The sequence below is a fragment of the Narcine bancroftii genome, chromosome 4 (genome assembly GCF_036971445.1).
Source record: "Narcine bancroftii isolate sNarBan1 chromosome 4, sNarBan1.hap1, whole genome shotgun sequence".
NCBI classification, from domain to species: Eukaryota; Metazoa; Chordata; class Chondrichthyes; order Torpediniformes; family Narcinidae; genus Narcine; species Narcine bancroftii.
In genome coordinates this window covers 81,720,084-81,743,971 of record NC_091472.1, presented here as the reverse complement: position 1 = coordinate 81,743,971, position 23,888 = coordinate 81,720,084, and the positions used below count along the sequence as shown (strand labels likewise).

Genomic DNA, 23,888 nt, shown 5'->3' with positions numbered 1-23,888 from the left:
TTTTTTTAAGATATATATTTTTTATATTTATACTAATAGTATTAATTCTTCACTCTTTATCGTGGGGGTGGGGAGGGGGGGTTTAGGGTTTAAAAATATTTTTTTTTAGTCTTAGTTTTTAGTTGTTAGGGGGAGATGCCGAGATTGGTATTGTATTAACTATGTAACTTTGTACTTGTATTACTTTATTTTGTATTTTTTCTGTGAATTACTTACTTTCTTCATATGTTAAAATTAATAAATAAAGTTTCGGAAAAAAAAAACAGAATTGTTGGACATATTCAATGGATCAGACAGCATCTGTTGAGAAAAATCGCAATTACTAACCTTAAATGTTAACTTCATTTTTCTCTCTACAGCTAGTTCTTGACATTTGTACTTTGAACATTTTTCTCTTTATGACAGCATGACCAATGATTACTGGCTATGCAAGGCACTATGACTTGAATTTAGAGGCATCTTTAAAGACATTATTTGACATTTGTTACAATTGAATTAGAACCATAAGTGGAAAATGTTGGAATTTAATTTAATTTTGATTTGCAGCACAATAACAGGCCTTTCCAGGCCATGAGTCAGTGCTACCCCCAATACATTAATTAACCTACAAACCCCATACATTTTTGGCAGAGAGGCCATGAGTCAGTGCTACCCCCAAATACATTAATTAACCTACAAACCCCATACATTTTTGGCAGAGAGGCCATGAGTCAGTGCTACCCCCAATACATTAATTAACCTACAAACCCCATACATTTTTGGCAGAGAGGCCATGAGTCAGTGCTACCCCCAAATACATTCTTTCTTTGGCTTGGCTTCGCGGACAAAGATTTATGGAGGGGGTAAATGTCCACGTCAGCTGCAGGCTCGTTTGTGGCTGACAAGTCCGATGCAGGACAGGCAGACACGGTTGCAGGGGAAAATTGGTTGGTTGGAGTTGGGTGTTGGGTTTTTCCTCCTTTGCCTTTTGTCAGTGAGGTGGGCTCTGCGGTCCTCTTCAAAGGAGGTTGCTGCCCGCCAAACTGTGAGGCGCCAAGATGCACGGTTTGAGGCGATATCAGCCCACTGGCGGTGGTCAATGTGGCAAGCACCAAGAGATTTCTTTAGGCAGTCCTTGTACCTTTTCTTTGGTGCACCTCTGTCACGGTGGCCAGTGGAGAGCTCGCCATATAACACGATCTTGGGAAGGCGATGGTCCTCCATTCTGGAGACGTGACCCACCCAGCGCAGCTGGATCTTCAGCAAGCAGCGTGGACTCGATGCTGTCGACCTCTGCCATCTCCAGTACTTCGACGTTAGGGATGAAAGCGCTCCAATGAATGTTGAGGATGGAGTGGAGACAACGCTGGTGGAAGCGTTCTAGGAGCCGTAGGTGATGCCGGTAGAGGACCCATGATTCGGAGCCGAACAGGAGTGTGGGTATGACAACGGCTCTGTATACGCTAATCTTTGTGAGGTTTTTCAGTTGGTTGTTTTTTCCAGACTCTTTTGTGTAGTCTTCCAAAGGCGCTATTTGCCTTGGCGAGTCTATTGTCTATCTCGTTGTCGATCCTTGTATCTGATGAAATGGTGCAGCCGAGATAGGTAAACTGGTTGACCGTTTTGAGTTTTGTGTGCCCGATGGAGATGTGGGGGGGCTGGTAGTCATGGTGGGGAGCTGGCTGATGGAGGACATTATTAATTAACCTACAAACCCCATACATTTTTGGCAGATGGGAAGAAACCAGAGCACCCAGAGGAAACAGGTTATGGGGACAAGTACAAACTCTTTACAGACAGAGCTGGATTCGAACCCATGACTCTGGCTCTGTAACAGCATTGTGCTAAACGAATGTCTAATAGTAGAATGTATCAAGATAATAATTTGGTTAAGATATTCAACACTAATTTTATTTAAATCTTGAACATTTTGGAAAAAATTCCCATAAGGATAAGTATACCTCGATATCTGAAGCAACAGTAAACCATAGCAGTTGACATTCTTTTGTCCAATTCATATTCTGGGACACACCAATGTTGATCAAAGGGTGTTTCATAGATAGGATCACACGTTGTTTTCCGAGTGAGGAATTTAATACTTGATTCTGAATAAATGTGCTTAGGATCACTATGCAATGAAACAATAACATGAATTAAAATGATGAACAATTAAAGTCATTGCTTAAGTAACAGAGTAGCATGTTTGACAGTAGCACCATAGCTGATTAGGATATCATGATCAAGTCCAAACTTTAGCTTTCTTTTGCTCCATGTGGCAAAGTTTTAAATATGTTTACATTACAGGTGGCCCATCCCGCTGGTGTGAACTGCACCCATCAAAAGATTGGTTAATTAGTCCTCATTGGTCCCAACAGTCTCCAAGATAACTCAATGTTTTCACTAAATCAGTGAATTGGAAATTCTTCCTATGTATTCTCAACCACTGACTTCATACTTTAGTTAGCAAAGATTTAAATCTTAGAAAACACATATCTCATGCCTCTTAAATTCCTTGCTATTTTCAGTGTAATTTTCTGGTTTTTCACTTTCTTACATCAGAGCTTGGAGGAAAATTGATGCCATCATTTGTCTACAATGTTTTCAAGTTTGCTTCTTGCATTTCTGATGGTTAACATTCTTAATTCATTACAGCCTTTTGCATCATAATCTTTTTCACAGAGTCAAATACTAGAGGCAGAGGACATGGTTTTAAAGTGGCAGGGAGTGGGATGGTGGTGGCAGGAGAAAGGTTAGAGGAGATGTATGTTTTTTTTTTCCCCTTAGAGAATGCTAAATGCCTTGAAAGAGCAGTCAAAGGTATACTGAAGTTTAGTTGTCCCCTTCTGGTTAGCACCAGCGATCAGGACTGGGACTCATATCCTGCACTGTCTGTAAGGAGATTGTGCCTTCTCACCATGTCTGTGTGGGTTTTCCCTGTTGGTTTCGGTTTCCTTCCACCATTCAAAACATACTGAGGGTATAGTTTAATCGTTTGTAATTGGGCAGGCACATGGGCTGAAAGGGCCTGTTACTGTGAAAAATGTCTAAATTTAAAAATTGATAGACCCTTGAATATGTAGGGAATAGAAAGATATGTGCCATGTTCAAGCAGGAGAGATTTAGCTTATTTTGGCATCATATTTGGTACAGACATTATGGGCCAAAAGTTTTCTTGTACTGTACTATTCAACATTCTAAATCCCACCATCAAGATGGGCAAGATGGGCATAGGGAACACCACTACCTGCAGGTTCCCCTCCAAATCACATGTTCTAACTTAGAAACACATTGCTATTCCTTTACTGGGTCTAAACCCTGATTTCAGTTTTGCTAGTCCCTCAGGGATGAGGATGATGTACTGCCATATTCAAGGACAGTCTCCTTCTTGCCATTATCAGATCCCAGAATGAATATCCCTCTAGTAAAATAAATGTTGCCTTTGCTCTTTTCAATAGATTTCTTTTACTAATTTTGCAGTCTTTATAGTGGCTTTAACTGCTGTACTATCTATGGGTTGAAACAGTTCACATTTTTCTGGATCTTGCCATGAATCTTTATTGTCAGGAGGCAATGTGGTCTATCAACAGCAGATTATCAGAAGACACAAAAACCAAACTGCTAGATGAACTCAGTGGGTCAAGCATTATGTGGGGGTGGGGGGGTGGGGGGGGGAAGAGAAATAAATTGTTGATATTTCAGGTCCAGACAGTTGGTTTATACATATTCAGTGTCAGGTCCACCCTCATCGATTGTGGCTTGGAGCTCAGCTTTGTAGCACAAATGCATATATCCCATGCCAATCTACCAAGGATTAAGAAAAGGCTTGAAAAGAGTATAAAGAATAAATGTTGGTTTTATTCTAATAACTAAAAGCTTTGCAGGATGTCTCTTAAATAACATTTTATTGTTTCTTCATACAAATATTGCAATGCTCAACATTTCCTGTTATGTTAGAACATAAAATAGTACAAGAACAAGCTCTTTGGCCCATGAATCTGTGCCAAACATGTTATCCAAATCAAATTAAAACTATTGCTTGCATGTTAGATATCCTTTCATTCTATTCTTATTTATTTCTGTGCATAAGATCTAATTGTGAATCGATATTTTAAAACAATTTACCCTGCACAAAGTATTCAACTATTAGGATATTTTCTAAATTTCATTTTGGCAGAAGACATACAAAACATTCCACCTATGCTCCACAAGGCAATTTACAGGGACAGTAATTAATTCTTGAACCTGCTTGTACTAATTCAGTAAGGCAGAAAATTAAACATTCAGACTTCAGTTTGCCTTCATCCACTTCCAGAAAGTATTACCAACTTATTTTGAAAGCCAAAATTGACAAATTTTTTGAAACCTCATCATTATTATTCATATTAGGTCTTACTTCTTACAGAACTGGGTTCTTAAAATGTGGTAATGGAAAAAGAACATCAATACATTGTGTGAGTAAGTTCAAGAAAATGTTCTTACCTTCCTTTGATAGAGACCGGCTGGTAGAAAGCTTTAAGGGTTACAGGACACTCAAATTCAACCGCATCAGTTGCATTCACAAAATTGATAGACCACGGAAGGCGTGCATGAACAACAATGATCCGATATATCTATGCAGGAAATTTTTAGAATAATCATTATTTTCCTTAATAGGTTTCTTTGTTATACTGACTTTTGAAGCTGTTTCTAACTAGCCATATACAGTACAACTCCGATTATCCAATTATTTTGGATAAATGAGGATATCAAAAACAAATCAGAAATAGTCATTTATCCAAATTTTATTTTAGGGCTGCCTGAGGCTGCAGAGACCTTGACTCCCGGCAGCAGCGGGACATTGGTGGGAAGGTGTCGGTGATCAGCAGTGGTCAGCAATTTTTTTAGTGAGAATTTAACATTATTTTAATGCTTCAAAACCTTTCCTTGTTGTTGTTGAAACACTTTTACAAGTGATTTGCTGTTGCTACTGCACTATTTTTTTTTAAAAAGTGACAAGTTCACCGAAAGAAAAGTTTATCTGAAATAGGCCTGGTCCCGACCATTTCAGATAATCAGAGTTGTGCTGTAATTGTGATGTTCCAATTTTACCAAATTTTATAGGAAGCCATGATATTAAAATTGCTACTATTGGCAATTTTATATAGATGAGATATATCGAATATCTCATGATGAGATATTGTAGCCAGTTCCTCAAAATACTGGTCCTGACCCAAAACCAGAGCAAAACAGTTCATGTTTCTCATCACTGTCACATTTCATATCACTATCACATTCCAAGTCAATTCTATAGCACTGCTTGTTTCCCATTACAGAATATCTCGTGCAACCACAATTTGTATTTCCATAGAGTTGTAATACAAATGTTTCACAGGGACATGTGATCAAAAGAGCCCAAAAGACGAGATCCCTTCACTCTGACCTGACCCTCCTGCAGAATGATACTTCATACAGCAGGCTGATGTGCATCAACTTCAGCTCAGCATTTAATACGATCATTCCCCAGAGGCTGGGTGGAACCTGTCATTGCTGAGACTCAACACCCTCTCTATAACAGAAAGGCCACAGTCCTTGGTCTTAATTTGGTAGGAAAATGTCAAGCACCTCAGGGCTGTGTGTTCAGCCTGCTCCTGTTGATGCCACTGAACCATGACAGTGTCATTAGATCCAGCTCCAACAGTGTCATCAAGTTTTCAGTTGACACAACAGTGGTTGTTCACATTAGCAACAACCACTAGTTTCACTTCAGAGGAGAGGTGGAAAATCTGATGATATGGTAACAACCAGAGTCTCAGCATAGACAAGACAAAGGAGATGATCATGGACTTCAGGGGGACCAAGAACACAACCTTCCACTACACATCAACAACTCAGTGGTGGAGAGAGTGGAGAGCACCAAGTTCCTTGGAGTTCACTTAACTAGTGACCTATCGTGAACACACATCTCCTCACTTGTCAGGAAGGTGCAACAGGGACTGAGAAGACTGAAGTAGGCAAGGCTTTCAGCCACCATTACGTCAACCTTCTACAGGGGCTCTATTGAAAGCATACTTGCTGGCTGTATCACAGTGTGGTACACTTGCTGCAGAGAAATGGATCACAGGTCAATCCTCAAGATCATGAGAGCATCATAGAGGATCACTGAAGTTTCCATCTCCCCCATCGATATGATCTACCGGGATCGTTGTCTGAAGAGGGTATGCAAAATCATCGAGGATCTCTTCTACCCCACACATAGCATCTTTCAGCTGCTCTCGTTGGGAAAGAGATACAGGAAATGCACCACCAGGCTGAGGGACAGCTTTTTCCCACAAGCAGTGAGAATGCTGATTGACCAAAGGAACTGCTCACACTAACCATCCGAGACTCTCATATTCACGAAACAATATTTATGTATTTGTATTTATCAGTGGTTTTCAAACTACCCCCCTAAACTCACATTCCACCTTAAGCAATCCCTATGCCATTAGTGCTCTGTGATTGGTAAGGGATTGCTTAAGGTGGTATGTGAGTATGAAATCAGGTCCTCATTAGAGTGCTACTGGTACCAGGTTTTTAGGTTGTGTGCCTGAGTGTTTTGCACTGAAGAATGCTATTTCATCAGGTTGCACTTGTGCAATCATATGACAATAAACTTGAGTTGACTTGGTAAAAAGATGATCAAAAACTTGCTGTATTGCATGGACCAGAAGGTGGAAATTTCATTGTGATTTGAGGAGATGTTAATTACAAGAAAAAAATTGTATTACCATTACATTTTTCACAACAGGCCACAAAGCATTTAATGGCCAATAAAGATCCTATAACGTTGAGACAAATTTGAAAATGGAGAAATAACAAATCAATTATGACCAAAAGCCTTCAATGGTGTTATGTTGATTAAATAAATTGTTCATTTGAGCTTTGTTGGTTGATTCACAAGAAGAAATCTACTTTTCTTCAATCAGTGCCCTGGAATCAATTATATTCAGGTGGTCAGACCACAAATTATTTCAATGACAGGTGAGATATTAGAAGACTGAAAGGTGACTGATGTTGTGCCTTTATTTAAGAAAGGCTGCAAAGTCTACCAGCAGTGGTGGGAAAGTTCTGGAGGGGATTTTGTGGGATAGAATCTCTCTGTATTTGGAAAGGCAAGGGCTGCTTAGGGATAGTCAGCAAGGCTTTGTGCGTGGAAAATAGTATCTCATGATTTTGATTGAGTTTTATTGAAAAGGGCATCAAGGACTTGGCAAAACTTTTGACAAGGTCCCACTTGATAGGTTAGATCACTTGTGATCCAGGATGACCAAGACAACTGAATATAAAATTGGCTTAGTAAAAGGAGTCAGAGGTTGGTAATGGAGGGTTGCTTTTAAGATTGGAGGCCTGTGACCAGTGGTGTGCTGCAGGAATCAGCACAGGATACCTGTTTCTCACCTGTACTATCCGAATGAGAATATAGGTAGCATGGCTGATTAGTTTGAGGATGACACAAAAATTGGTGTTTTAATGGACAGTGAAGGCTACCTACATTACAACAGGATTGTGATAATCTGGGAAAGTGATTTAAGGAATAAATGGTGGATGGAATTTTACTTGTACAAATGTGAAGTGTTGCATTTTGGGAATTCAACCTGGGTAGGACATACACAGAAAATAACAGGGTCCTGGTAATTGTTTCAGAAGAGTAAGACTTCAGGATACAAGTACATAGTCCTGTACAAAATGTTACGAGCCCAAAGGACCCCAAAACCCAGCAGCAATAGACATTCACCAAAACAGAAGTTGTTTTAAATTATCTTCAAACATGAAAACAGAATCAACCTTTATCTCTATACTTAACTAACCCAAATTAACTCCCCTTCTAATTCTAAGCGCACATGTATGTATTTAAGAAAAGTTCTTTGGTTCACAGTTCAATCTCACTTCTCCTTCTTCCAAGTTCTCTGGATATAGGCAATTCTTATACTGTGCACAGAATTTAACATGTATAAAGTTCGCCAGGCTTTGATGCTCAAAAGGTAAATCTTTACCACTCAGGAAAGCTCTTGTAGGGTTTGCAGAGAGAGATTTGTTGTTCCAGGATTTCCACAACTGAGGTACCACCATTAGTCACCTCAATGTCTTGCTGATGAAACTTGCACAATCAGGGTTCTCCAGATGGTAACCTCTTTCTTTCAGGCTACTACAGAGTTCCTTTCTGTTCTACTTATTCCAAGAGAAAAATCAGACAGATAGCACTTCCAGCCATCCACTGCTCTAGAGCTTTCTGTTTCAACAAGCTTCCTGGCTTGCACTGTTCAGCTGCTTTCAGTGTCTCACACACACTAGCTGAGAGAGCTCGTCTCCTCTCCAACTGCCAGGAAGCCCATGTGACTCACTTGCAAAAACCCCCACCTTCTTCAGCAAACCACAGGAGTTCTCCTCTCTTGGTCAAGCTGTTGTCTTAGATAAACAAAACCCAGGAGTGACCTTTCTGTGAGCACACTGTAGGTACTTTTAAACAGCCAGTTTGTCTCCTCCAAACAATGGTCTATTCATTTCATGACATCATTTCAATTAGCACCTACTTGTGAAATGTGCATAAAATTCTCCATAGATTTTGCAATGTTCTTGAATATGAATTCTTCAGCCTTTCAAATAAGATCGGTTTTAAAATGTGTGTATGTATGTAACCCACTAATCTTGCCAAATTCCTCCCAATATTTATCCATTACAATATTACAAAGGATATGATGACACAAGTAGACAGGGTTGGTGAAGAACTTATTTGGCAAGGTTAGCTTCATCAGTCAGGGTATGGAGTAAAGAATTGGTCATCAGTTTCACACGTTACAGTTATACAAGACGTGTGAAACTGATGACCTGGCTACAGGAATGATGTTAATAAGCTAGAAAAGGGACATGGAGTATTCACAAGGTGGTTGCTAGGAATAGATTGCTTGAGTTACAAGGAGAGACTGGATCGGATTGACTATTTTCCCAAGAGGCAAGGAAACTGAGGATGAACTTACGGAAGTTTATAGAATAAGGAGGGACAAAGACAAGGAGGATGGTTACAGTCTTTCTTCCAAGGAAAGGGAATCTAACACTAGGTTTAAGGTGAGAATGAAAAGATTTAAAGGGGATGAGTTTTTCCACAGAGCTGCCAGAAATGATAGAGCCAGGTACAATAATGATGTCTGAACAACATTTAGTCAGGTACATGCATTGAGGAGGTTTAGAGGGATATGGGACAAATGGGACTAGTTCACATGGACACCTTGGTGAGCTGGGTCAAGGGGCTATTTCAATACTGTACAACTCTATGACTATAACTTCAAAGAACTGTGCAACCCATTTAAAAATATTTTAAGTCTGCTCAATGTCTATTGAAAGAACAAGGTACTCAATCTGTGCACAGCAAGCTGTTACAAACACTGATACAAGGACAGGTAGTTTTGGTATTTTTGTGTAAGTGATACATTGATTAGTACACTGGGGATAAAGTCAAGGTACTCTGTAGCTTTAAACATCCTTAACACCCCAGTGGTGTGTTGATTTAAATTATGTCTTCAAATCCTTTGGAAAGGATTGTACATCCATGGTGCCCTGATTCATAAATAGCTACAAATGAGTCAAGAAGAACACAAGAGCAGTGGCATCACTTGGGTTAGTGTCAACTGATGCTGTAATTCATGGTGTCAATACTCCCCACCCCATAAACAGATTGTACTGAGTGTAGAAAAAAATGTATTCCTTGTATGTCTGGGGTGGCAGCGCTGAGCTGAGGGGGTGGGGGCTCTGACCAGAGCGCATTAGAAGATTCATAAAGTAAATTAACAGAGTTTTAGCCTTGAAAAATGTATTTTTTTTGTTATAACTAACTACGGCAATATTTTTATAATACATATTGCTGAAACAATGCACAAAAATATTACAGACCGTCATTTTGGTGTTACCCCTCTGATGGTGTCACCCGGTGCGGTCTGCACCCTCCTGTGACACCAATGCAAAAGATTTTTTTCTTTGAATTAAAGTAATAAGCCATGCCAACTTTGAGATAACAATCAATTTTTAATGAGAAAATAAACCCTTCTAAAAGCAAAAAATTTTTATATGGAATAAAAATAACACCTGCTGATAACATTGTACTCAAAATGTCAGAGTTAATATTTTAGCAGAAGCCAGACATATTTTAGAATATAGAATTTGTTGGGGGGGGGTGGAGAAGAGACACTGGAGAGGATAAAAGAAATGAATGTGATAGGCTGGACTCTTTAAAAAAAATTGAATGACACCTATGATGGTGCTGTCAGCTGAGCTATGGGAATTAAGGGATATTAATGGATCTGATATCTCTGGATAGGATGTAAACCAAAGGAGTTGATTGAAAGGAGAAATATATTGAAAGAGAAAATATTGCAAATGCTAGTGATCTGGAACATGTCCAGAAAAAGGTGAAAATATTTAACAGAGATATAAATGGAATTAACTTTATGGATTGGTGAACATTCAATAAGACGGTTACAAACTAGGTACAGAGAAACATGAAAGTCTACAAATCGTGTGATTGCAGTAAAAAACATTAAAATGCTGGAGCAACTCAGCAGGTCACTCAGTGTTCATATAAATATAACCTGAACCCTTCATTTTATTTTTTTTATTTACAAACACTGGGTAGGATGGGTATCTGAAATAATTGAGTGAAAACTAAATTGCAGGACATGAAAATAAAAACAGAAAATTCTGGAAACACTTAACAGCTCAGGCAGTATCTGTATAAAAAGAAACATTTTTGGTCCAAGAACCCTCACGTGAAATTCCTTCACCATAGTTGTCAAGGTGACCCTGATGAATCACTGGAATTCATCAGGAAGGGCATGGAGGTTAAATGTCTAGATCCAAGAAGGAGGTAGACACATTTTGGAAAAATCCTGAATTGAAGGCGACATAAAACTGGCACAGGGGAAGATGAAGCCTAGGGCAGATGGGCCATGATTGTACTGAATGGCAGGGTAGGCATGAGGAATCAGGTAGACCACTGATGCTTCTGTCTTCCCGTGTTTGACATTTGCTCTTGTACTTTATTTATTTCATGAAGGTGGTAATAATGGTGGAGTAGAGTTTGAAGGCAATAAAAGAGAATTAGACAGGGTAATGAGGATCTTTTTAAATCTAGAGAATGATGTGTTTAGATCTTAATGTCAAAAAACTTAGAACACCAAAAACCTTCTTCATATTTGAAAAATTAGGACAAAAATTGGAGTCAAGGACCAAGAAAAGTAGGATTACTCTCAAAGAAAATCTCCTTTCTGCCTATGTGGATGTGGTGCAATAAACAGCTTCTTTAAATTCTGTAAACTTCTTTGATTTTATGTTACTTTCTCCACAGTGGCCTTTTGACCTACTTAGTATTTCCAGAGTATTTTTAAAATTTTTAAATGAAGTAAAAGGGGAAAAATACCAACTTCTCCCTAAAGGGAGAGTTGAAAGCATGACAGTTATGATAAACTTGAGAGGATGTTGATTAGTTCATGTTGAAAATTGTGAACTGTTTTGATCTCCATATTTACAAAAAATAATATTAAATCAATGAACAAGGTTTTTAAAAAAAAATGCTATAATGAAAGGATATTGAATCATTGGAAAATATACAATTAATGTTAAAATACTCTGATTAGAATTGAGTGGCCTCACCATCGGAGACATGTGAGCAGCAATCATTAGAGCCAAGCAAAAATAAGGGAAAACTTATGGAGAGTTTTAGAATTATGAAAGAGCCGGTTGATATTTGTGGAGGAAATGTCCACTGAGCAGCATTGAAGAGGCTTTTCTTTACCCTGTGAATGGTTATATTGTGAAACACCCCATATCAAGAAGTATTTGAGGAAAATAGCATTGAAGCATTTAATCACAATAAAGCACAAAGGAAAATGGAATAAAAAGACATGCTGTTGGGAATGGATAACTATATGTAGATTAAAACCAGCATTGACCCGCTGAACCAAATGGCTGGCTTCTGTGTTATCAAATACAGTAATAGAATACAAACATATTAATTTTAGTTTATTTTGAAAATTGATATCAAATGCCTTTAACTTGCTAGATAATAACAAATTATATTAAACTTTAATGAAGTAAATTATACCTGGGTTTGAGTGCCATCTGCTGATGTAACATTCACTTCCACTTTGGTATTTCCGACAGATAAGTATGCTGGTTTACCAACATTTGACCCATTAATAGTAACTCGCATTTGATTGTCTGGGACTGTTGGTTGAACATTTATAGTGGTCATGTGGAGTGGTGCTATACCTAGTACATGAATAAAATGGAATATTTTTTAATACAGGGTATTTAAAACATTGAAAAACTTTGGCAGTGCACTAAATAGTAGTTTCATCACTCCTAACTTTTATGTGATTTATATATTCAATGGAATATTAAACACTTAAATTGGCATGTGCATAATTAGAATGCAATTAAAAACTTCTCCGATCCAACAATCTAAAAGTCCCAATCTGTCTACTATCATGTAGACAGTTCTTACCAACATTACAAAGCAGTGGACATACTATTGCTGGCAGATAACAGAGGAGCAAAAAAAATAACTGGCTGCTGGAGGAGGTCAGCAGGTCAGGCAGCATCTTTGGAGGAAAGTGGACCATCTGCATTTCAGGTCAAAACCCTTCACCTGTATCAAAATATCAGAGGGGAGATAGTCAGTATAAAAAGTTGAGGCAGTGAGGAGAAGGAAGGATTGGCAGAGTGGGAAAAGGGTAGAGACAGTGACAGACGAAAAGAGTTGATATGTAGTAACAAAGAGTAAGATTATAAACTCCAATAAAAAAAGGTGAAGAGTCGAACCAAATAAGGGAGGGATGGTAGGAAGATTGGAACAGTGAGAAGAGGGGATAGAGGACTCAGTAGGGGAGGGGGGTGAGGATGAGAGATGAAGTAGATGGAATAACAAATCAAAACTGGGAAAACATGGGGCTCAGGAGGTGGTGGAAAATAAGAGTGTATCTGAGAGGACCTGGATAATCAGAAGAGAGAAAGGGACAGAGGAGGAATGAGTTACCTGAAACCGAAGAATTTAATATTTCGTGCCATTGAGTTTTAGACTACCCCAGCAAAACATGACTGCTGGTCTTCTAGTCTGCATTTGACATCATCCTGACAGTGAAGGAGGGTAAAGACGCACAGAATAGGAAGGGGACTTGAAATGGCTTGCAACCGGAGTGCTTGGTTACCCTTCCATAATGATTATATTTTCACTCTTTCAATGTTTTTTCTACAATAATCTCCAAAACTTATAATAGGCAGACTAAAACCATTTTACTTACATATTTACAATATTAGCAGGTTCTCAGGTTGATAGGTCACTGAGTGTATTCAGGTACCATAGGCTCATGTCTGTTAATATTACCTTCTGCCTTTTATATTCATTGCATGCATATTCAAGAGGGAAATGTTTGTGTGTATTTTGGTCAGTATGGTTCATAGTGTGAAAAATAATTTTTTTTTGAAAAAGTTGTAAATGAATGCTCCATTCACTTTAAATATTCATTGATCTACTCATTCATTGGAGATATTTTTAATATAGTCAGCAACCCATGTGAACCTGGAGGATGCATGACACATAAACATGTATACTTCCTTTCTTTGTCAAATAGAGTTACCCTACAAACATTGAAAAGCTAAACAATTCTACAAAACTATTATTAAAAAGATACTGATCTACACTACTGGGCTAACTTAATAAACATTTAATATACAAATAAATTACCAACATACATGTATATTCATACACAGACATTGAAAACACAGGATCAAGTTCCAACTTCTCGGTTATTTTCAGTCCACTAAGCAATGGAGTACTTGAAGTAATCTTGGTTGCCTCTATAGTATATTGCTTTCGAGTTCCATCCTGGGCTGCAACCTCAATATGAATTTTATTTAAACCATCTTTAAGAGAAACTGACTTACTACCACCTGCACCCTGAAAAAAAAGCAAAAAATTCACAAAGTTACATACTGTATTTGACGGGATACAAGGACCACCCCCCCCCCCCACCCCCACCGGCTTTTTCAGCAGGGAATATTAAGAAATTTTCTTTTAGTGGATTTATGGGTAAATGCTCACACCACCGGGCCAGTGCACACCACCCAGCGTAGTGACTGGTTCATCTGACATCAGGTCCAGGTCAGGCTGCCACTTTTCTCCAGCAATGTTCAGTGCCCAGTGTCCGCTGCCCACAGGGTCCACACTGCAGCTGGCGAACAGGAGCTGTGCACAGAGTCCACAGGTAAAATGCGGCCAGCGAACAGGAGCAGCGACGTCCTAAGGAAATTTCAACTTTGCATACAAGACCCGGGGGATATTTTTGACCCAAATTTGGGGAAAAAAGCGGGTATTATATGCCGTCAAAGATGGTCATTTGTTTTATATGTACTTGTAACATGAAACTCAGATAAAGGTATTATTACATCAAAACATAATCCTCCTCCATTACATTTATTTCAAAGTAATTAACAAGTATCAGTAATATGCATGAAATGTAAAATTAAATGAGCAAATGAAGGATTTTAGCATTTTTAAAAACTGTGGTAAAAATTCTCTCAAAAGTTTCAGTTAAGCATCTAAACAAAAGCAAGATTTACTTGGTTCAAGCTTTTTTTTGAAAATTTTATCATTTGTATCAATTCAAAGTATAATTTCAATAATACAGTAACTTAACAAACCATACAGAATGATACAATAAATTTTTAATTTTCTCCCCAACACACCTCCCCAAAAGAAAGAAGAGGAAAAACAAGAAAAAGAACACCCAATTCTACATAAATAATATTACTAACAAATATAGTATTCATTGACTATTTTTTATAATTACTAACTGAGAGGGGTAGGCAAGGTGGAGGATAGAGATGGACTTTTATTTATAAAATCTATATTATGGTTTGCAAATTTTATTAAAAAAATTCAATTTAATTCCTTAAACTATAAGTAATTTTTTCTAAAGGTATACAATTTTGCATTTCAATGCCATCTGTCTATTTTTAATTAAATTTTCAGTTTTCCACATTACTGCTACACATTTCTTTGCTGTTGCTACAGCTATATTAAAAAAAATTCTTGATGTCTATCCAATTTCAATTTTATATCTTCTTCATATATATGTTCCCAAGTAAAAATATTCTTGGATTTTTTTGTACCTTTATCTTCATAATTTGTCCTAACAATACACTCAAATCTTTCTAAAATTGTTCCAGCTTCATACAGGACCATACCAAATGTAAAAAGATCCCTATTTCCTTGTTACATCGAAAACACTTAACCGGATAATTAGAATCAAGTCCATTCTATTTATGTGAAGTATAATATAATTGATGAAGATAATTATATTGAACCATTTGATATCTCGCATTAACCATATTTGTAACACTCTCTTGACAGAATTTTGACCATATTTCCTCTTGGATTTGTATATTTCAATCTTTCTCCCCTCATAATTTTGATTTATACAAATCATATTTTCTTTTAGTTTCTTGTAATTTAGTAATAAATTTCTTGATAAGAAATGTATCTTTTATTATACATTCAAATTGACTTTGTACCGGGAGTCTCAAATTTGTTCCTAATTTCTTTTTAAAATATGATTTTTGTTAATAATATGCAAAAATTGTATTACTTTGCATATTATATTTATCTTTTAATTGCTCAAAAGTTAAAAAGAATGATCCTAAAAAACAATCTTTTCTCCTCTGTATACCTTTACTATACCAAGTATCAAATAAAGAATTATTCAAAGTGAAAGGAATGTTGATTTTGTTTTAACAACATTTTAGGTAATTGATCATTTTGAATCCCTTTCTCCATATGAATCCCATTCCATATTTTCAATATATGTTTTAAAATTGGTACTTCCATTTTTCCTTTAAACAATTCACTATTCCATTTGTTCTGGGATAGTTTCTCTAAATATATTCATTTCAATCTGAATCTAAGCTGTTTTCTTACCCATTTGATAGCAGGAAGACAAAAATCTTAATTGAGCTGCTTTATAATGATTTTTAAAATTCGGTAGTCTTAGTCCTCCCTGATCAAATTTCCATGTTAATTTTTCAAGACCAATTCTTGGCATTTTACCTTTCCAAATAAATTCTCATATAATTTTATTCAAAATCTGGGGAAAAAAATGTTTCTGGAACAGGAATGGGTAATGATTGAAAGAAATATTGCATTCTTGGAAAAATATTAATCTTAATACAATTCACCCATCCTATTAACATTATTGGTAGGTCTTTCCATCTTCTCAGGTCTTCTATCTTTTTTAATAGGAGTAATTTAGCTTAAATAAATTATTTATACTTCTATAAATTTTTATTCCTAAATATTTAATTGCTTCTTTTTGCCACTTAAATTTTGTCAATCTCTTACACTGCAAATAATTCATATCAACCATAGGCATCACCTTGCTTTTATCAACATTAACTTTATAACCTGATACTAATCCATATTCTATTAATCTCATATTTAATTTATTCAACAATATTTCTGATCTTGTTAAATATACTATGAGATCATCCGTAAACAAACTAATTTTGAGCTTTTTATTTGCCCATCTCAAATCCCTTAATTTCTATCACTTCTAAGTATTTCTGCCAACAGTTCTATTGCTAATGCAAATAAAAAAAGTGACAATAGATAACTTTGTCTAGATGATCTTACTAACAAAAAGGTTTTTATTTTTGTCTATCCATAATCACTTTTGCTTTTGACTGATCAGAACACTTTTATCCAATTTACAAAATTATTTGAAATCCCAAATGTATTAAGTACATTAAACAAAAAAAAATCCCACTCCAATCTATCAAATGCTTTCTCTGCATCTAATGCGACCGCTACTGCTGGTATCTTTCTATTTTGTGCTACATTTATCAAACTTTTAAAAATTAACTATATTATCTGCCACTCTTCCATTTTTAATAAAAACCAGTTTGATCCATATTTATTAATTTTGGTAAAAATTTAGCTTATGGCGCGCTGAGGAGCTGAAGTAAATCACTGCCACCACACCGAAGGTCATTAACGACTGTTTTTATTCAAATTCCGCGTGCCCCTTTAAGGGCAGCATGTGCTCAGTCACCTGGATGGAACTGATGACCCTAGCCCTCTAGTCCTGTGGAACTACTGGGTGTGGTGAGCCAGTGGAGGTATCGCAGAGCAGAGGCTGGGCGGAATCGGGGATGCGGATATCCTCAAGCTGGAGCCCTGATACTGCGGTGCAGAAAGCCTGGGTTTCGGTGTCATGCTGTTGGGCCTGTGCGAAGTCAAGACCGGGAGCTAGCATGCTGATGGCCGGGCGGGAGAGCGTGTCAGCGACTATGTTGTCCTTACCTGCCCTGTGCCGGATGTTCATTGTGAATTCTGAGACGCAAGACAGGTGGCGCTGTTGCCTGGCTGACCACGGGTCTTTGGCCATTGATAGTGCTTGGGTGAGGGGCTTGTGGTCAGTAAAGATGGTAAAAGTCCTGCCCTCTAGGAAATATTGAAATTGGCGGATGGCCAGGTACAGCACCAGGAGATCCCGGTCGAACGCAATGTATTTGAGTTTGGGAGGCAGCAACTGCCTGCTGAAAAAGGCTAGAGGGCGCCACTGTCCGTCCAGCCACTGCTCGAGCACCCCTCCGACTGCCGTGGCGGAAACATCGACCGATAGCGCCGTGTGTGCTTTCAGGCGCGGGTGCACTAACAAAGTCGCCTCAGTGAGGGCCTGCTTCGTTGCTGCGAAAGCCTCATCTGCCTCCCCCAACTAGGCCAAGGTCTTCTCCTTCGTCGCTATCAGCACAAACAGAGGGCACATGATGCGGACGGTGTTGGGGATGAATCGATGGTAAAAGTTCACCATCACCAGAAATTAATGTAGTTCTTTGAGGGAGGAGGGCTTGGGGAAATGTTGGACAGCTGCCACCTTCTCCGGTGCCAGAGCTGCTCCAGACGCTATGATGGTGTGCCCCAGGAACTGCAAAGTTTGTTTCCCAAACTGGCATTGGGCCTTGTTGACCGTGAGGCCGAATTCTGCTAGCTGGACAAACAGGGTACGGAGATGGGCCTTGTGCTCTTCGCGAGTGCGGTTAGCTCCCAAGATGTCATCTCGGTAGATAAAGAAAAAGTCCAAATCTCTACCCACTGTGTCCATGAGGCGCTGGAATGTCTGAGCGGCGTTCTTCAGGCCGAAGGGGGTTATAAGGACAGTCTTTCCAACATCATCAGGGTGGACCGGAATCTGGTGGTATCTGCACACCAGATCGGCCTTTGAAAAGAACCGCGCACCATGGAGGTTGGGTGGGAAGCCTTGGATATGGGGACTGGGTGCCTGTCTGGAGTCGTGGCGTCATTCAGCCATCTGTAGTCTCCACGGGGCCTCCAACCTCCCGATGACTTCGGGACCATGTGTAGCAGTGCCGACCAAGCGCTGTTCGATTGCCAAACGATGCCCAACTGCTGGAGTCTGGAGAATTCCTCCTTGACTTGCTTCTGTTTCTCCGGCGGCAGCTGTCTAGACCTGGTGTGGATCGGGGGGCCTTGTGTGGAGACATGATGGAATACTCCGTGTCGGGGGCGGCAATGTCGCAGCGAGGCTCCAGGATGACAGGGAACTCACTGAGGATGCAGCCGAATTAGTCTTCGGCGGCGGCTACTATGGTGATCTCCGACCTGGTGTCATCTGCTGTGCCCAGGTGCACCGAGAGGAAGGTGCGGGTGTTGAGCAGCCTCCTGTCCCTCACGTCCATCAGCAGACCGTGAGCCCTTAGGAAGTCAGCCCCCAACAGCGCCGTGCTCACCGAGGCCAGGACGAACCTCCAAGTCAACGTCTCTTCCCCGATCTGTATCTGTGCCCTATGAGTGCCAAAGGTTTTGATTGTAGAGCCATTGGCAGCCTGCAGGGTTGGTCCGGGAGTTAGAGTCCATGTTTCCAGCATGGGGGGAGGGGGAAAGAATGCTCAGCTCAGCCTGTGTCAACTAGGAACCGGCGGCCTGTGGATCTGTCTTGGATGTAGAGGAGGCTGTTCACATGGCCAACCATCGCAACCATCAACGGCGGTTGGCCTGGCCATTTCCCTGGTAATCGCAAGGCTGGCAGTACTTGTGGGCTTTAGCCCCCCAGCACTGATGGGTAGAAGAAGATGAATGGGCTTCTTTGGGCTTGCCCTTGGGGGAATCTTGCTGACGAGGGGGCGCCGGCTTGGAGATCTGGCTGAGTGCTGCCTTGTTCTCCTGCTTAGCTCGCCAAAGGGCATCCGGCCAGGTTGCTGCCTTATGGGGATTGGAGAAGTCCTCTTCACACAGATGGAGCCGAATGTCCTCTGGCATCTGTTCTAGAAAGATCTGTCTGAAGAGGAAGCATGGTTCATGATCCTCTGCAAAGGCCAGTATCTCGTCCATGAGGGCTGAGGGGCTGTGGTCCCCCAACCCATCTAGATATAAGAGTCTGGACGCACGCTGCTGGGGTGAGAGGCCAAACTTCCTCAGGAGCAGATTCTTGAGGGCTGTGTACTTTTCGGTTGCTGGTGGCTGATAGATGACATCGGCCACCCTTGCCGCCGAGTCCTGATCGAGGGTGCCCATGACATGGTAAAACTTGGTGATATCAGCCGTGATGTTGTGCCTCCGCTTGGCCGAACCATGTCCGTGGGCGATGTGGCCAGAAATGGGAGTGTTTGCGGGCTACCGCATTAACTTCTGCCGTGTCCATCGTTGGTTGGGTCCAGAAGGTCGTCTGGGCCCATTGGGGTCACCAATGTGGCGCTCTGAGGAGCTGCAGTAAATCACTGCCACTACACCGATGGTCGTTAACGACTGTTTTTATTCAAATTCAGCATGCTCCTTTAAGGGCAGCTTGAGCTCAATCACTTGGTGCATTGTGACATCATAATCATTGCCCAGGGCGCGTGCTGGAAGGGATGCTGGAGTCAAGAAGAAACCCCTGATGACGGCATCTCCTAATGGCTGCCCCATCACATGGCAATACAAGCAGGGCCAGTTCGCCATTAGGCTGTGCGCCGCCACAAGCTAACCAATTAGCTAATAATATTGATACAATTTTATAATCCATATTCAGTAGTGATACAGGTCTATATGAAGAAGGTTGTAGACTGTCTTTCCCTTTCTTTGGAATTATTGTTATTAACACTGTATTGAAAGATTCTGGTAGGTCATGTATCGCCTTCCGTAAGGTATTGAATCTGTGGTTGATCCGACACAGAGGCACTTGTTCTAATGTGTCTGCGTTTACCAGACATTCAACATATCATGGGGAAAAACAAGATGGTAGCTGACGCTCTGTTCCACCCTGCAATTGAATCGATACTCACCGTCCCAAGGGGTCGATTACGTGGCCCTCGCCAAAGTGCAGCAGGACCCCGAGATCCCTGCTTACAGGACAGCTATCTCTGGTCTCAGGGTGGGGGACGTCTTGGTCAGCCAAGGTAACCTGACACTGCTGTGCGACATTTCTACTGGCAGCCCCCATCCCATCATTCCTGCTGCATGGAGACGCTAGATGTTAGAGGCCATCAACAACCTAAAGCACCCTGCCATCTGCGTCATGGTTAAAATGGTGGCCAACAAGTTTGTCTGGCATGGGCTCCATAAACAGGTCAGCCAGTGGGTCAAGACCTGCTCAAACTGTCACTCCTCCAAAGTGCAGGCTCATACGAGAGAGCCCACAGAGACATTTGAGCCGGCATGGCGCAGGTTCAGCCATGTGCACATTGACTTAGTGGGGCAGTTACCAGTTTCCCATGGGGAGAGATAACTCTTGATCATGGTGGATAACTCCACGAGGTGGCAGGAGGCAGTCCCACTGGCTGATACCACCACAGAAACCTGTGCCAGGGCACTCATTGACACATGGGTTTTCTGATTCAGGGTCCTAGAGCACCTCACATTGGATGGGGGGGGGGGGGGCACAATTCACTTCTGGGCTCTGGGTGGCGCTGGCAAACTTTCTGGAGATACAGCTCCATCATACCACGATGTATCACTGGCAGGAGTTGATGGAGTGCTTCCACAGGAACTTCAAGGGTTCCATTTGGGTGGATGAACTGTCTTGGGTTCTGTTGGGAATTCGTACTGCACCAGAGGACTTTGATGCCTTGGCGGCAGAGATGGTTAACAGTGTGCTTTTAATCATCCCTGGGAAGCTCCTGGCCCCCGATAAACACCCAGAAGATCCCGCGGCAACCCTTGAGAACCTGCGGTGAAAAGTGGGGTCCTTGGTCCCACACACCTCATGGCCAGCCGGCATAGCATCCTGAAGATCCTAAAAACTTGCCGGTTCATGTTCGTGAAGAGGAGCGCACACAAACCCCCCACTATTACAATGGCCCTACAAGGTTATTAGAGTCAATAGTTCCACCTTTGTCCTTGACACCAATGTAAGGAGGAGACTCTTACCATCAACCACCTGAAACTGGCATATCTGAAAAGAGCCAGTCTTCACTCCTCCCCCGTAATGCAGGGGCAGGCCACCTAAGGCTACGGACTATGGTCCGGTCACCAGTTCGGGGTGGGGGGGGGGGGGGTCGTTTAGCGGCCAGCGTACGAAGACATTGAACTGCCCGTAAAATGGCTGACAAATGTGGCGACTGTGGATCTGGGGAGGTTACACCAGCTGTTGTCCCAGGTAACCTCCACAAAGTGGGAAGATGGGAAACTGGCAGGAACGCTGGCCAACCCGAGGGCTGGCACTCCAATGATGCAGGGCCCTAATGTTAGCAGCTGGGCCCATATAAATGTGACAGCCAGTGCAATAAATCAGTCTCATTTTCCAAGGCTTTGGTGTGCGTCATTTTTCTCCATGCTTATGTAGCACATAAGCAACAGACCAATATACCTGACATCTGCCCGACATCAAAATTCTTACTTGTTTCACTTGAAAAGGCAACATGGAAAAAAAAGTATACACTAAATTAAAAATATAATACAAAAGGCAGATTGATAATACTACTACAGTTTTTATAGTGCAAGAGAAAGTGTTACAACAGTGCAGACAGTGCTTTTGTGGTGTCAGAAAAGTCCATGATTAGAGTAACAATGGGAGATTCAAGAGCCTGACAGCCATTGGAAATAAACTGTTCCTGAAACTAGAAGTGCTGATCTTTAGGGGTTCTGATCCTTCTACCCAAAAATAGCAGTGAGAAGGGGTTGTGACAAGAGTGATGGGGATTCTTTATGATATGGGCTACCTCTTTGAGGTTATTTTACTCATTTGCACTAATCTTATTTGCTTGAAGTAGATCCATAAACCTATGTTTTGCACATGTAAGTGCTCATCTCATCAGTGGCATATCTAGATCAGGTGGCACCCTAGGGCTGCCACTGACATCGATGTCCCCCCTCTCCCCATTTAAAAAAAGCACACACACACACACACACACAAAAAGCACCATACACTAACCGTGTTGCTGCTGCCCAACAGTTTCATTTGAAGCGCCCCTCACCACCACAATATACACAGGTTGTGGATACAGGTTGCAAGATGCCAATATGTCTTTACCCGTTCCATCTTCCTGATCACTGGGATCCCAAATAGAGGCAAAGGAAATTTGTCAGAAGTTTGTTTGGGGACCAGAATATGGAGCAGGCTGCAGGGAGATCAGCAAAGTATTAATTGGAAAATCTTCACGGGCAGCTGGGGTGGAGTATTGGCAGGGCAGTATTGTGCGGCGGGGGTGGGCTGACGACGAGACCGTCATCGTGCAGCTAGGGCAGGGCTGTCAGCGAGTGGCCAGGAGTGCCATCAGTGTGCGGCCAGGGTGGGCTGTGACAGCCTTCCCTGCCAGCTGCCTGGCCTCCAGCACCTCACCAGGCAGCTCTGGCCTTCGGGGCTGCTCATTGGTGCCAGTGGCTCAATGTGGATTCGATGAGCAAAATGGCTCTCTTCCCTACCCATAATCCCCTGTGCAGCTGGAACCAATCTGCATTTCCCTGGCTGGTGCTGGCACTGGCAGAGCTGTTCCAACCCATGGGGATTATGGGTAAGGGAAGACAGCCATTTTTCACATCAATCCCGCATTGAGCTGCTGCCAGGTGATGCTTGCTTGCTGGAATGGCCCCAAAGTGGATTGTACTGGGCTAGGGACTCGGATATTGTGTGGGTAAGGTGAGAACATTGGCACCCCCTCCCACCCTGCAACTGGTGCTCTGGTTCTGTGCCCAATCTGCCATACCCTAGATATGCTATGCACCTCACACAAATATCTTCAATGGATGAGAGCCTGGAACCTGTTAAATGTTTGCTACCATCTGTACTCTGAGGCACCCAAATCACCAAATGAGAATGTGATGCAACCTGTCAATATAGTTTCTACAGTGCACTTACAGAAGTTTGATAAGAGTATTCAATGACACACTAGATCTCCTCAGATTTCTGAAAAAGTATTGATATTGGTGTACCTTCTTCATGGTTGCCTCAATGTGTTTGCCTCCAGACAATTTCTTGTTTGACTACTCCAATTTTTTTTTAGATTCAGGATGCAATTATAGGCACACTCGTTGGTGCCAACTATAGTTTTTAAATTGGGAATGCAGAACAGTACCCATTCTAATCCTACTCTGGTAATGGTCCCTGACTTTTCCAGCTCTACATAAACAACTGTATTGATGTTACCTCTTCGACCTGTGCAGAGTGCGACAATTTAATCAACTTCATTGCCAACTTACCAGAAATTTACCAGAATCATTTTCGACACCCCTCCCCAGACCTCTCCATCGCAGGAGACAAACCATTCCCAGATAATATACTACAAACCCACCAACTCCTCCTGTTCCTTGGATATACCTAGTCCCTCTCTATCCCTTGTAAGGACAACATTGTGGATAGCCTTATCCTGAAAACCTATACGGTGGAGGAGACAACGCTGGTGGAAGCGTTCTAGGA

The 23,888-nt window shown here is 41.1% G+C and overlaps 1 protein-coding gene across 4 annotated transcripts in view; it reads right to left on the bottom strand.

Annotated features, from left to right (window-relative positions):
• LOC138760742 (uncharacterized) overlaps window positions 1–23,888 on the bottom strand; it is a 133,096-nt gene that overhangs the window by 103,967 nt on the left and 5,241 nt on the right. For 2 of the 4 annotated variants that reach the window (XM_069931765.1, XM_069931763.1), the window contains exons 2-5: window positions 13,738–13,942; window positions 12,089–12,255; window positions 4,459–4,589; window positions 1,941–2,107 (exon numbers count right to left, since the gene is read on the bottom strand). In XM_069931765.1, the coding sequence (XP_069787866.1) occupies window positions 1,941–2,107; window positions 4,459–4,589; window positions 12,089–12,255; window positions 13,738–13,942 (670 nt within the window). Of the gene's footprint in view, window positions 1–1,940; window positions 2,108–4,458; window positions 4,590–12,088; window positions 12,256–13,737; window positions 13,943–17,341; window positions 19,793–23,888 lie in introns of those variants that run through there. The other 2 variants (XM_069931764.1, XM_069931766.1) reach the window with 2 other exon arrangements.